Genomic DNA, 15,507 nt, shown 5'->3' on the forward strand with positions numbered 1-15,507 from the left:
TTTTTAAAATAGCTGATGTGTTGCAGTGAAAATGTAAAATTTTAGGATCTATGATACCTATATACTTTATTTTGGTGTCAAAACATAGGTTTTGAGGATCAAGCAGTCTAATAGAGACAGGAAATAACTCCTCAGGGCAACCCTTCTGCCATTTTCTAAAATGGTGGCTCCATAATGATGTGTTTTAGCTATCATATTGGTAATTTATTTTAATATTGTTTTTGTTTCAGGTTTTCCGTAGATTTAAATTTGTAAACATGAGTGAAGAAGGTGGTAGTATCTCCTGACAGAGTGTTGCTAACTACAAAATCTGAGAACTCCTTCAACAAAGAAAATGTGTCATATGCCAAAGTAAAGCTAAAGCAAATCTAACATCAACTCCAGCTGGACAGAAGAGAGTTTGAGATGCTGCAGAAATACGGCAAGACAAAGTTCACAATAGATTAAAACTGATGGGTAAAGAGAATGACATATTTTATCATTGTAACAAAAGTTGTATAGAATGGAAAAATTTCTGGAAACAATTTGTCAAAAAATAGCAGAAACCAGTGAATCACAACTAGAATCCGAGAGACTTCTGAGAAAGCAATGACAAGTAAACCCAATGCCCGTCCACTTAGAAGATTGGTGGCTACCCCTCGTCCCCCTCCAACAACTAATAAGAAAGTAGAGGATCTTCAATGTATTATCTATGGCTTAGTTAGAACAAGGGCCAAAGGAAAAGAAGTGTTCAGCGGAGTCGCTGCTCAAAACAGCAAGGTGAACGTATTTGCAGCAGATTTGTATGCCTCCCCAAATTGCATGTGTGCATACATTCAAAAATATGAATGTACAATGAGCTTCCAGCAGCAACTTAATGGCCAGCCTTTTACTCTTTGAAAAAGTAAATGAAGTTTTGAAGCCACTCGTGAGTGCTGGCTACGGGTTCACACTCATTGAGATCAGAAAATAATGGTCAACATTGATGAAACTGTATTTGATCCATAATAATGAAATTAAGATTTTCTGATGAGAATGTACAATGACAGAATTCGTTTTTGTCAGTCTAACAAAAAGAGTGAGCCACTTATGGTGTTCTCAGTTGATTTGACACATGAAGTTCTTGCTGCCAAAATAGGATCATAGGAGGCAGTAAAATTAGCAGGAACCATTTTCAGAAATGTCCTGAAAGATTTATATTTTGGACTTAATGACAAATTTTGTGATGCCCAAGAGCTCGGCAAATCATGGGAGTCATCAAGAATGCCTGATGTTAGCTTAACATTTTTTACATCATTGTTTAATATCAACAAAGCAAAACTGTTACAAACTAAAGTTCTTGAGTTCGAAACAGAAGCCAATTTCATTGATGATGCTGAAGAAGAAGTGGAAGACAACCCCATGAATCTGCAAGCATATGCCGTGCAAATTTACTGTCTTTTCCAAATCATTTTTTATAAATTACATCCCGGCAAAAATAAAACTCCGGTGGAACATCCATACACATGATACTGCCATGGTGCTTTTTCAAGCCTGTACCAAAGTAGCTGCGAGAAAACAAGCTGTGTCGGATGTAGACATAAACAAATGAAGCAGCAAACTCATAACCCATCTACCTGGCCAATGTGTGCAAAAATCCTACAAGACATTAACATGTCCCAGTCGACCAGAAAGTTTCAAAGTGACTGATTACATGGATCTTCTTCTACCTGATGCTGCAGTGTGCAAAGCAGATTTAACAACATTTATCATATTGATTATTCAGTGTGGACTGAAGGATGAAGAAATGCCAGCTCTTCCGTGGGCTGGAATTCATGCTCTGAGCGCCCAGAATACAGTCCCACTGAAGAAGGTTGGGGTTTTACCAGTAATACCATCTCCAGTCACAAACTACTGAACCATATACACAGCTCTGAAACAAATTCCAAAATATGCATGCTCAGCTTCAAGACCAGCCTATCCTGCCAATTTTCTGAGATAAAGCTGCTTTCCATATTGTAGATGACATTTTTATGAGCAATCCAGTAGAATTTGATGACCTTTATCCAATGCTGGGTGTTTTCCACATGACAACAGCTGTGTTGCAGTGCGCAGGAAGTTATCTTAAGGGATGTGGCACAGACAATGCACTTATTCAGGCTGAAATCTTTAACAAAAACTGTCCAGTCAGTATTGAGCGGAACTTATTATGTTCGTCCAATACAAGGTATGCTCATCATATCTGAGGCTAAAAAAAACATTGCGTTAAAAAGTTTTCTGGAACAAGAATGACAAATTAGGTTTTCATATCTTATCTCAGAAGTGAAGAAGGGTGCACTTCATTCAAAAGACATGATGCAAAGCCAAGCAATGTTCAATACACTCAGTTCAAAATCAGAAAACTTGAAAAACAAGTTTGCAGAGTGTTTCAAAGAATGTGAAAAAAACAGACCTGTGCAAGTACTGGAGAAATGTTTTACACATGATAGCGCTGATGAAATACTTAGCGCATGCTGATCAAGAAGGTGATTGGTAGCTGCATGTGAAGATTGTTGAGTCACTAATTTCTGAGTTTCATGAATTTGATTGCATACACTACCTGAGATATTAGTCCAGGTATTTGGAAAGAGTGAAGAAGCTAGAGGTGGAAAAACCATGACTCTACACATTTCTTCCAAAGACATTTTGTGGTAAAAGACAGATAGGGAAGGTTCAAGGCTGTGGTTCCAGATATGAAACTGGAACAGATGGTCCAGAGATCACAGAAAAGCTCCAAGAGAATTGTTGGTCAGACACATAAAAGGGATATGTTGCTAAAAGGCATCTGAAGTGCTTTCTATTTGCAATGTTTTCAGAGAGATAACACATTAAACATTAATGGATCATCATGAAACTGTTCCTCACCAGGAACTTGTGGGAAAGAGAGGGGAACATTTGAATAAACTTGTCTTCTTCGTTTCATGCAGTAGCATGGAAATGCCTTTGAAATGACTGTGCCTGTGTGACTACACAACTTGTGACCAAACAATATGTGGATAATGATATACAGACCCGACTACTAGATGTCCTGGAACATGGATCAAAACCATATGCAGAACTGAAGCAGGAGAGATATGTATTGAAAGAGAAAAAGTTGTTTGACATAATCACTAAAGCTAAACTTCCACACTTTAATTGCCATTGTAGGAGTTTCATTCAACCAGCCACTATAAAACAGGTTACAAAAAAAACTATTTACAACAGTACGTGCACAACTCTCCGTGGCCACAAGCTTCACCTACTGAGAAGAACGAATAATCACCTCTCAGAAGAAGAGATATACACTCTGCTAATTCACTATCAGGACACACAGAAAACCTCCCCCCACACAGCATCCAACATTCCGATCGTCAAGATATCCAATTACAAAAACTGGATCAACAACGCTATACAAGTCAATCACAGCAGACTGATCTCGATAGCAATGGACATAATACCAACCACAGTACCCAACCCACAAAACAATAACAACCCTTAAATGCATGCAGCACAACTGCAGATCAGTTGAAAAACATGCAACTGATACATGGCTCAACCCAACTCCAATAATGGACCTACTCATTATCCCCTGATTTTTCTATCTTGCATCTAGACCACATATTCAAGTGGGGGAGGGCTTGCTACAATCTACAGAAAAGCACTAAACTTACTCTGACTAGAAGGTACATCTTCGTTTGAAATCGTGGGAGTTAAAAGCGAGCTGGGAAAGAAACTGTTAGCGAATACACTCCTTTTATACCATTCAGGGGCAACAACACAAACTTCCTGGAGCAACTTATGGAAACAATCACAATCAATGCCAATTTGCCTTATAATACAATATTATAAGGAGATTTCAACCTGCACTGAAACAATGTCAAAGAACCCACAGTTGCTGCACTCACTAACATGCTCCAGTACCTCAACATGATTCAAGCACAACAAAGGTGTCACACTTGACCTCATCATCACTAAACACAGGATTAGTCAGACGACCATCAATTCTTTTCCAAATATAAAATGTAAAATTGATACTTGTATAGCGCACTACTCACCCGCAAGGGTCTCAAGGCACTTGTACGAATACCGCTGTGGAACCTATCCTGGCTTTCCCTGTGAGGTGTCCACTCCTGGGCACCCCCAAGCTGGAGGCCAGGCATCCTTAGCGTTGTGGGGGCCATTGTGGAGATTAAGCAAGCTATTGCCCAGAGTTGCAGAGTGGGACTGCATGATTGGAATAGGCACCGAGGCGAGAATTATCAGGTCCGTGGAATTTTTGAGCTCAAGTCCCACCAAGGCGGGGAATTAAACCCTGCTCCCGGGCTAGACCTCTGCATCAGGGTCTGCCGCTCTAATCATTGAGCCACACTACTGTAACTAAAATCATGGGTCAAAAGAGAAGTAGAAAAACATGGGTGCAGTATTTCAGCAGCCTAAAAAGACCAGACAAGGCTGATCTGTGCCACGTCACCTCAGCACCCCGAACCGACCAAACATCTGTCCAAGATCTGATGCATCTCCATACCAGTAGTATGACCAACATCATTCAAAAAGGCTGCTCCATTACGACTTAAACAGCAAAAGGAAAAACAGTCAGTACCTTTGTTCAGTCAAAAAAAAAACAAGGAAAAAAGACAAATAAGACAACTGGAATGATCTTGGAGGAAGGACCCAAACAATATCCATCTCTAACAGTTGAGAAGGCACATAATCTCAAATAAAGCAGCAATCCTGAAAGCCAAAACAACAGTGAGCAGATCTCAACTTGACAGAGCAAAGAGATGTCCCAGAAACCGCTTTGACATAATAAAGCAACAGTCACGAAAATGTGCAGAACCCACAACTGCAAACATCTCGGCGGACATCTGCAACACCTCTCGACTTTCTTTAAAGAAAAAATTGACAACAAAAAAACAACTCTATTCCCAGTAAAATAATAGCCCAACTTAGGGATTACACCAGACCCACTATCACAACACACAGCAAGAATACAGATCAACGCATCCAAACTGTCCCAAGGAAACATGGAGCCTTCTGGAACAGTTTCAGACCTCTGTCAAAGGGGGAAATTCAGAAAAAAACATTCAGTCAATGAAAACTACCACACATTTGAATGATACCATTCTCTCCCACCTACTGAAAGAGATCCACCTATCTGTTACTGCTTTATGGACAAAAATCGTGAATGCATCTCTCCAACAAGAATCCCTAACAGAATGCCTAGAGATGGGCCATGTATCCCTCCTACAAAAAAAAGCAGGCAGTGGCCAGAAAGACTTAAACAACTTCCGACCAATATCCAGTCTACATTTCCTGGCTAAATCGATAGACAAATCCGCACATGATGTGCTATGGGAACACATCCCAAATTTTGACCTATTAGACATCCTAGATGATATACAAACATCACTAGATTAAAATGAATCCTGTTTCCTAATACTTCAGGATTTATAAGCGGCATTCAACACAGTCAGCCACAAACGGCTCAGAGAAAATCTTGAAATCAGAATGGGCCTATCAGGAGCCGTCCTTAAGTGGTTCACTTCCTTCCTGCAGAACAGACAACCAACATTATATATGATGTAGTGAACATTGACAGTGGCGTTCAGCAAGGATCTACAAATTCACCAATGATCTTCAATCTATACATAGAACCACTCATTGAAATCCTGAAACAATCAAACATCTCGTACCACAAATACAATGATGACACTCAACTCTACATCAAACTTTCCTTCCAAGTGGATTTCCAGAGACTATATGATATCGTGAGGAAATCACAAGACAGGAATTAACAATCTTGTAGATTTTTGAGATAATGTGGCCAGATGGAAGCCTTTTCTAAAAGACAGGATTGGGTCTGGGCATTTAAGGGATCCTAATTTAGAAATGTTGTCCTTGGCTCCAGTTATGCACATAATGCTTTTCTTTTTGACTGCTGTTATTTATAACGTTCCTAAAATGGGGCAAGGGTGTGGCCTGGTTTTAATGCAAACATTGGGTACTGCTCTGATCATCTCTATATGCAGGAGGGCAGATTCACTCATTGTGTTGTTGATCCCCAAGCGTGAGCTAAACAGAGCAAACTGGATAGAGTTCATAGTCTGAGCTGCACCCATTTCTTGGCTATACAGTTTGACATGGGGAAAGTGGATTCTTCACTTCAGTTTCACTCCAGTGCTCCTGCGGACACCTTTATTTACTGAAGGATGGCTTCACTTATCACTAGATGGTGGGTTGTTGTTAACAGAACTTCACTATGTGGATTCCAGACTATTCTTCCACTTCTTCCCTCTTCACCTCAAAATATAATGCAACAATGCAATGCTTTGATTTGCATTCCGAACAGTATTCTGGTTTGGGTGGTTAAGCAGTATAGTTCCTGTATCGGTATGTATGTAGAAATTAGCTTCTTTTTAGCGATTTCTTTAAATTCCTTAATTGCGATTAGCAAATTGCTAATCGCAATTAAGGAATAATTTCCCATTCATTTCTATGGGCCAGGAGGCCCATAGGAATGAAGGGGAGATTTGCGATTCGCAATTTGCTAATCGCAAATTGTGAATACTTTCAAGGGTGCAGGGGTGTCCAAAGGACACCCTTTGCACCCCTGAAATCGGCATGGGCGGACATGTGGCGCACATACATGCCCTAAGGGCATGTATGTGCATCACATGGCACTTAGAAAATAGAAAAAATATGCATTTTGAAAGGAATTCGCAACTTACCACCACCTAGAAGTTGGTGGTAAATTGTGATTCCTTAAGGCCAATTTGCTATTTTTTTTGTCTTCTTACATTGCATTTAAGGAATCGCAAAATTTGTGATTCCTTAAATGCAATCGCAAGATAAGGAATCGCATATTTTGCGATTCCTTATTTAGAAAGAAGATTTCCTTGATGCATACCAATCGTCCAAATTGCATTCGCAAACGCTGAAATTCTGCGAATTTCGGCGTTTACTAATTCATTTTGGCTTGATACATATGGCCCTAAATATACTAATCTGGTATAAGCCAATATTACCATGTTTTAAAGAGAGAGCACAAGCACTTTAGCATTGGTTAGCAGTGGTAAAGGGCACAGAATCCTAATGCCAACAAAAAAGAAATTCAGAAGACAGAAGGGGTGAAGGGAAAATACTTGGGGGAAGACCACACCAAGGATGACAGACTTAACAGTTAGGAAAAGTTTGATTTTTTCCCAAGCATGGAAAAAGAAGTTTGTGGATTGGGCTGATTTACCAATGTGCAGTACTAGCATCAAAGTATTTTTGATACTGAAGCCTACAGATTGCACAAATGGAGAGTGTTGGATGAAAGTTGTCAAAAAAGAGCTATTCAGCAAGTTGCTATCCACTCTGTATTTATTCCTTGGGCGATGAGCATGAACTTTATCTTTTGGGGAAATATTAGGAATCCTGAGCTGTAATTTCTTCAAGTATATGTCATTCACACATGATGTTTTTTTAAAGAGCTATGTGTCACTAGTTTATCAATGTGTATCAACACCTGCCTTTTTCAGACATTATATAGAGGTTTAATGTGGTGCTGGGGAAAATAATGAAGCTAAGAATAACCTTTGCAAAACACTGCATTTCAAGATTGCTGCACTTGAGAGGTAGGTGATGAACCAGCTAAACACCTGGTTGTGGTGGCCCAATCTGTGGTCTCTTCTCTGTATCAGGCATAAATGACCAACTGTGTTGAAAGTTATTAAGAGATCCAGACGAACCAGGAGGAATTAGTCACCTGCATCAATGATATATAGTAGGCATCCTCAAGTACCTTCAAGGTAGCAGTTCCATGTTAAATCCTGATCTGAAGCCCTACTGACAGCTAGTGTGGAGTTTGTTATCATCAACACATTTGGTTATCTGCTTCCAGAAATAGCATTTATTGTCTACGCTGATATATGAAACGTTTATGATTGACTCATAAATAGACAGATTGTTTGGGTCAAGATTTTTTTTTTTATGAGGCTGGCCACCATTTAGTCAATTGAAAAATACATTTTGTTTGAGAAATGTACTGAATTCCAATAGTTACGCTTTTTCAAAGAGATAGAACCTGGCTTTGGTTAACTGTTTAGGGGCTGCGTTCTGGAAATTGTTGTGTTCTAATGTTGTATCATATAAGAAACCTCACATGATGAAACATAAGAGAACGTGGACCAAGCAGCTAAGGTTTTAAGGTGAGGGATCTTTGCGTGCTTGACGATATATGTGATCGTATCACTTGTGGATTTTATTTTCTCTGAGAAGAAAACCAACAGCTTGTAACAGCTGAATACCCAGTGTTCCTGAGAGGGGTTAGTCGTGGAATGACAGTTGTGAGGAATATTATGGAATATAGCACCAGGGACCGTATTCCGTATGTAGCGCATTTTTCTGGTTAGTGCTGGGCGCACCTTTCAAAAGTTGCACCCAGCGCTAACTGGGAAAATGCGCTGCATTTTAGTGAATGCACTGCCCACAGGGCAGCCGTGTACTCACGCTCCCTGAAGGCAGCGCATTCAGGCGAAAAACGGAGCAGCAGTTTTGAAGCCACTCTGTGTTTCACGGTGCAGGCAACAACCTGCCTGCACTTTGAAGGGGGATTGGAGAGCCCCTTGCAGGTGGGTACAGCGAATCACTGCACCCGCCTGCAAGAGGATGTCTGGGGGTCCATGGGACTACGTTTTCCACCTTGCACAGGGTTGCCATCAGGGGGCTCACTGACAATGAGCTACCTTTTAGGTAGAGCGCTGTTAGTGTAACTCCTGACATCTTCCTTGCCTCTGCGCCTGCATCTGTAATATGGCACAGGCGCAGAGGCAAAGGGATTTCCTCATTTGCAAGGGACCATGCCCCATGTCAATGAGGGAATGCCCTCTGATCTCAGATAATAGCCCTGGCGCGTTATGTGCACTAGTTCTATAGGTATTCAGAAGGGGACACATAAGAAGGGGACACATAAGCATCTGTGACTCCTTCTGTAACACAAAGCAAAAGCAAATTCACGTTTCGCCCCCCGGAGCTCTCCAGTAATACCGCCCAGATGAGTTATAAGAAAACATCAGAATTTCAAGAACATATGTTCACATCAGAATTCTCATCACAAAGTGATGTGGGTAAACCTCTACATGATTAAATAACCCCTCCCCTGCTGATGATGGAACCGCTCCGTCATCAGCTACGGTTGGGCTGTGCTGATGACGGAGCGGGTCCGTCATGGCCCGGCCGCCGCGCCTGCGTGGCGCTGATTTCGCGCCTGCGCGGCCGTTCTAATGAGCGGGGCGGGTCATGACGGAACTGCTCCGTCACCAGCACAGCTCAACCGCGGCTGGTGACGGAGCGGTTCTGTCACCAGCATGCGGCCGCCGTGCGGCCGCCCCACCCCGTTAGCGCTGTGGCGGAATAGCCGCCGCAGTGAAAGGGTTAAAGTACCGGTAAGTAGAAGAAATGAAAAAATCGGACTATTTTTATACATTTTGCAATTATAATTTTAAAATTATTGAAAGCCCCCTTCCTGTAGCTATGAAACCTGGAGCATATATAACTCCATAAAAACACTTTTTCTTTGCAAAAAATAGGCACATGTAAATCATAAAATGCTGCCAGCACAAAATGAAGTTTACTGTAACTTGCATATAAAGTTGTTCGAGGTAAAGATATTTCTCTTGTAATTTCCTTATCCATAGTTCTTGGAAGTGCATTTTATTGCCTCTTGAAAACCTCAGTTTCATAACGAAAACAATTTAAATTGTTATTACATTGGGTAAACAGAAAAGAAGGGAAAGAAATAATCACATACCCTCTGAGTGCACCAGGCGCATTCTGTGCCAAGAGAAAGGCACTTTGAGCAAGTCACTGCCTTTGAAGCGTTGCATTTGCTTTCAGCTGCAGTAAAATAAAAATAAATCATGAATATATTTATTTCAAACTATATAGCACCAAACGATTATATAGTAGGTCATATTGTATATACGTCTTAACAAACCAGTTCAGCTATATAATGTGGAAATGTTTCACAGATGACCATTAGAAATGCAACAGAAATTATATAAAAAAAGATGTCTAAAAAGTCGATTGCAGGCCCGTCATACAATCAGTTTTTATCACTGTTCCCTTTTATATTAATATTACAAACAGCTTTGCACACCTGCATTGCAGCAGTGAACCTGCAGTTACAAGATGAATGAAGAAATATGTATGCATATCATGGTTGACGGTGGATAAGGGATATGTGCAGATATCTTTAGAAGGCAGCTGAGCACCGCAGTGTCATGAATTAAATAGAAAGTGATGGAACTTAATAACATATCATGAAGTTTACTCTTCTTCACTGATAACCCCAGACAAGTAACCTTATTTTTTTTTTCAATGGTCTTTATTAAACATTTTCTTACAACCTATACCACCCATCCCCACCCGTGCCCAACATCCTCGGATAAGAGTACACAGGAAAGATAGAACCGATCGGTCTATTACATAAGACTATAAATATACATATTGCAATACAGTTCCCAAAATGACATAAACAAATACTCTAGTAGTCATAATAGGTCTAAAAAACCGAGTTCATAGGACATGTAGTGACGAATTAAAGGGAATTGTGCTACAAGACAGTAGTAAGGGGGTGGCGGAGCAGGGCCGGCGACCAAGATGGCCGCACCGGGTCCCGGCTCCGCTGACCTTCTCCCCTCACTGCCTGCTCTACATGCCTGTTCCGTGAGAGGACGGAGCTTCCGTGCGTCGGAAGGGACGCCGAGGTGAGGCGTCCGACTCCGGCGAAATTCCGCGCTCCGGGGACGGAGATATGCTCCTCAGCGCAGGGCGGCCTGCCCGAAGCCGGCGACCGGGACCTCGCGTCTCACTGCACCCGGCTGCCAGTACAACAACAGCGGCCACATGGACCTGTGGGGCGCCGGTCTCCCGTCACGGAGCCCAGAAATACCCTCGACACCGCCGAAGCCATCTACAGGTGCGATGCACAGTCCTCTTGTGCTGCTCGCTTCTCCCCCCCCCCCCATTATTTCCCCCCCCAGCGTACGTTGTTTGCTGCCGGACTTTGGGAACTGCTCCCTGTTTACTTGGATATACGTCGTATGCCTGCATATTGAACTGCTGTTCATTTCCAGCTCACTGGCGCCGACGGGGACACGATGTTAATGTGTCTTTTCGTGCTGGGGGGGCCCGCAAGCAATACCCAGCGGTGGGGGAGAATGGCTTCCTGTGCTAATTCATTGCTGGGGCACCAGCGATTCGCAATCCTCAGTCTGGGGGGGGCTGAAGACTCCTAAGCCTACCTGTACTGCGCAGTGGTGCTGCTTGTTGGGACAGTGGCGACCTGATGGATTATATCTTGTGGCGGCGGCCGGGTGTACTGGATGCTGGGGGATGGCGACTGCATCTCCCCAAGGGACTGAAGAATTGTGTCCTGGTGATGGCTGGAAGATGTTCTGATTATTATTGAACCAATGCTTTATTGTGAGCCGCCACCAGCTTTGCCCGTCACTTTCTCTGTGATAAATGTTACTGCTATCAGCGGAGGGGCTGCGGCTGGATATGGAGGTGACTTAATGATGGCGGCTTTGCGGACTTGCTTCCTTGTCAGCCTTCCTGGTGTCTCACAGCGGATCGATTACAGGATAACAGACCCCGTGGCTGACGATTGATGGTGGCTGGCGGATCGCTTTGTGTGACTTTGCAGAGGTTTTGGTCTCTCCTTGACTGACTTGGGTGCTCCCTTTTGTGCTTTCTGACCCGGCCCGGCATTTTGGGGCGGGTGTGACCTGCACCATTGATCCTTTTGGCCCGTAGGAGTCGAGTGCGCTCAGGGCGCCATTTTTGCTACTGGGGGTGAATTATGCCCTCCTGTGGGATTTGAAATGTGTAGCGATTGATAACATCCTGTTTAAGTGGGTGCTCCTAATATTATGTTTTTACTCTATGATCAATTGCAACGGTGTGTGAAGGCGGGGGGGAGGTTGGGGTTCCCGTACTGGGAGTCTCCCTCATATTTCCTTCCCTATCAAGGGCTGTTGGTTAATTTCCCTTCATTTTCCTTTTTACCTCTGGTGTGTTACTACCTTTTTCCTTATCTCTCTTATTCTCTTATCTATATTTCGGGTCATTTTGGGCGACAGGCACGCTGCTAGGGGGGGTAGGCAGTAGCCACATGCAGGGGTGCAGGGTGGGGGGATGGGGGAGGGGTGTTGTTGTTTTCCTATTTTTCTTTGTCTCTATGGCCTTCCTTATTCTTTTTGCTCTTGGCTGACTCTACTTCTTCTCCTTTTCTTTTTCTTAATTGGGATTTCTGTGGAGATAGTCCTCCGCAAGCTCGCCTTATTTCGATCAATAAGGGGGATTTCGATTGCCTTGCTACCGCGGTCAGGAACTGGTTGGTGGGCGGACTGCTTGCATTTTGACTATCCTGGTACTGAGTTGGATCATTACGTCCCGCCGACAGTACTCCTGGACTATAATTATCCTGCCTCTCGAATTTCCCCTGATTTGTTTTGTCTTAATTGTAATGCCACAGATCCTGCCCCTTTTTCTTTATTTTAAAACAAAACCTTCTTTAATCCTGTCATTTTCGGACACGCTTGCTTTCTTGGGTTGCAACCGAGCATTTGCGGAACGGAGCCCTGCACTGCCATGGTCTAATTGCTTTGTCTTGTTTGAACCTGTTCCGTTGGCTGATTATGATGTCCTGCTCTGTTTAGATTGTAACTGATTTCATTACTAATAAAGGTTTTCCAAAAATAAAAAAAATAAAAAAAGACAGTAGTAAGGGGAAGGGCAGAATCAAATCTGTAGATATCACAATAATTATACACATGATTTTGAGGCTTCATTTATTTATTTTAACAACTTGTAAGGCGCACAAATACCCGTACGTGTCTCAGCGCTATATGCTGGAAGAGTAGGAAATGGCTGGTGAGAAAAAGCCTATTGCTTGATAAGCCAAGTGTTCATTTGTTTTCTAAATGATAGCAGTGTTGTACTGGTCTGAATCTGCAAAGGAAGAGTTCCATAATATGGATGTGGTGACTATGAAGCTTCTGTCGCCCCTGTTGGCTTTTTTGGTTCTATGGAAGTTTAGCATCTGCTGAGCGAAGAGATCTGATGGGTGTGTAAGCCAGAAAGGCTTTTTCAAGTATTCTGTACCTGCATTGTGAATTGCCTTGTAGACAATGCAGAGAGCTTTACATTTCGTTCTACTTCTTATGGGCAGCCAATGGAGCTGTCACACCACACTAGAGATGGAGCTGAACTTGGGAAAACCCGACAGCTTCCTGGTGGCTGTGTTCTGTACCAACTGTAGTCTGACGAGAACCCTTTCCTGGGCATTAATTATCAGGCTGTTGCAGTAGTCAACCTTAGACATGACTAGAGTACCAATTAACTTTCTTCCGGTGTTAGCCGGTACAAAAGATAACAATTTCTTTATCATTCTTAACAGATAAAAGGATGAGCAGAAAACCATGTTAACATGATGTATATTAAATATTCTGTCGTCAAAAATGACACCCACGTTTCTGGCCTTTTTGACAGGGATTGGGGTTAATTCCAAATGATCTGTCCACCAGGCTGGGGACCATCTTGGGGAAAGATTTCCAAAGACCAATACTTCTGTCTTGGTTGAGCTCATTTTGAGACAGTGATTTGACATTCAGGTACTAATAGCCAGCATACCATCATGAAACTGTCCGAAACTGCATCTCCATTTTTATGCACAGCAAGTACCAATTGAGTGACATCCGCATAGGAGGTGAGACCCATTCCAAATGATTTAATTACTCGTGCTAAGTACGTAATGTAGATGTTAAACAATGTCGGACTTAGCGAAGATCCTTGCGGAACTCCACATGGGAGTGAAAAAATTGGTGAGGTGAAGTCGCCAAAACTAACTAACTGGGTGCGATTGGATAGAAATGAGGACAGAAGGGCTTTGGCCTTGTGCTCAATGCCTAAGGTGGAGATGTGATTGAGCAACGTAGCGTGGTCAACCGTGTCTAAAGCTGCCGATAGTTCCAAAAGCAACAGTGCTGCTGCACCCCCTTTGTCCAGCACAAACCAAATTTCTTCAGATGGTTCATCAAAACAAGTTCTCTAAAATTCACAATGTGTCTCTTCGGCTAATTTGCACATGGCACAAAGGCTTCTGACATAATTCACAACAGATTGCAATATAATGCAGACGATTGATGGGCTACCACAACAATATATAATACATTTACAACAAGTATTAGTTCTGCCATCTGATCATGGGTGCCCAGATTACCCGCCCTTGTTTCCTGGCTTTATGGCCCTTCATTGCGTATATCGCTTTCTCTATATTAGAGACCAATATAAGGCGAGTCAACCACTGTTGGAAAGGAGAGGGTTGAGGGTTAAGTCAGTCTGTGCTGATTACCAATCTAAACATCACCATTGCGACTGCCAAGAAATATTCTGTATCTTGCATACCTTCCTCATCAAATATGCCTAAGATAATCAATTTTGGGGTCAATATTACTTCAATGTTTAATTTATTATATAAAAAATGTTGAATTTCATTCATAATAGAATTTAGGAAGGTGCAAGTGGCAAACATGTGAACTATATCGGCACAGGGAGTGGCACATCGAGGACACTTAGATCCCTGGCCCAAACTCCATTTTGCAATTCTGGCTGGTGTGTAGTATAACATAGAAAAAGTCTTAAAAATTACACCTTTAAATTGGCCAACATTAAAACTGTTTGAGATAGCCTAAGCACTTTCGTAAAATCGGTTTGTTGAGGTCATCTTTTGCGTCTTTCATTAATATATTGTGAATTGTCCCAATGCAGACATGATTCAGAGCTATTACAGTTTCCACCAGTTTTTTTTTCTTGAAGCCAGTAGGCCCACCCCCCTTACATTGTAAGTAATCCCTTATTTGTAAATATTTTTAAAAAACTCCTTATAGTTAACAACAAATTCTGTCTTCAGATCATCAAAGGGCACAAAGCCCAAAGGAGAAAAAAAAGCTGAGCCTATATACCCCTGCAAGAACACAATGTTGAATATTCCATCCCTGAATAATTCTGGCAGGATCGAGTTGTTCTGAATATGGGTAGAAAAGTTCAGTCGTCTGGGGCTCAATGATTTCAGAAGAACTGACCATACTTCAAAAGCTCCCAAAAGGCAATTAAACTGCACTTTTTTTTGTATTAAATCGATTTTATTGGCAGAGCACAAAGCAAGGCCATAACACAACATGTCTCCTACAACCCAGACAGGGCTGGCCTCGTGGTAAAAAGGTCAGAAGGGAGGCAGCAACCGCTGCCCCAGTGCATGGGTAGCCATATGTTCCAGTGTTGCTTCCAGGCATGCGAGCAGTGATAGCCAGCAGCCTGTGACAAGTCATAGGTGCATTGTGCTGCTTTTCACAGAAGACAAAGAACAATGAAAAGAAGAAGACAACTTCCCCTCCCACCCCCTCCCGCCCTCCCCAGTGAGCAGGAAACAAAGAAAAAAAAAGGGAAGAGTCCAGCCTGTTGGCAATATAGGCTGCAGAACCT

At 42.4% G+C, this 15,507-nt stretch overlaps 1 protein-coding gene across 1 annotated transcript in view; it reads right to left on the minus strand.

The window, feature by feature from the left end:
* The window catches only part of ITGB8 (integrin subunit beta 8), a 269,162-nt gene that overhangs the window by 188,224 nt on the left and 65,431 nt on the right, over nt 1–15,507 (minus strand). Inside the window, exon 2 of the mRNA XM_086941884.1 lies at nt 9,770–9,855. Within this exon, the coding sequence (XP_086798010.1) occupies nt 9,770–9,855 (86 nt within the window). The remainder of the gene's footprint in view (nt 1–9,769; nt 9,856–15,507) is intronic.

Source organism: Lissotriton vulgaris, chromosome 10 (assembly GCF_964263255.1).
Source record: "Lissotriton vulgaris chromosome 10, aLisVul1.2, whole genome shotgun sequence".
NCBI classification, from domain to species: domain Eukaryota; kingdom Metazoa; phylum Chordata; class Amphibia; order Caudata; family Salamandridae; genus Lissotriton; species Lissotriton vulgaris.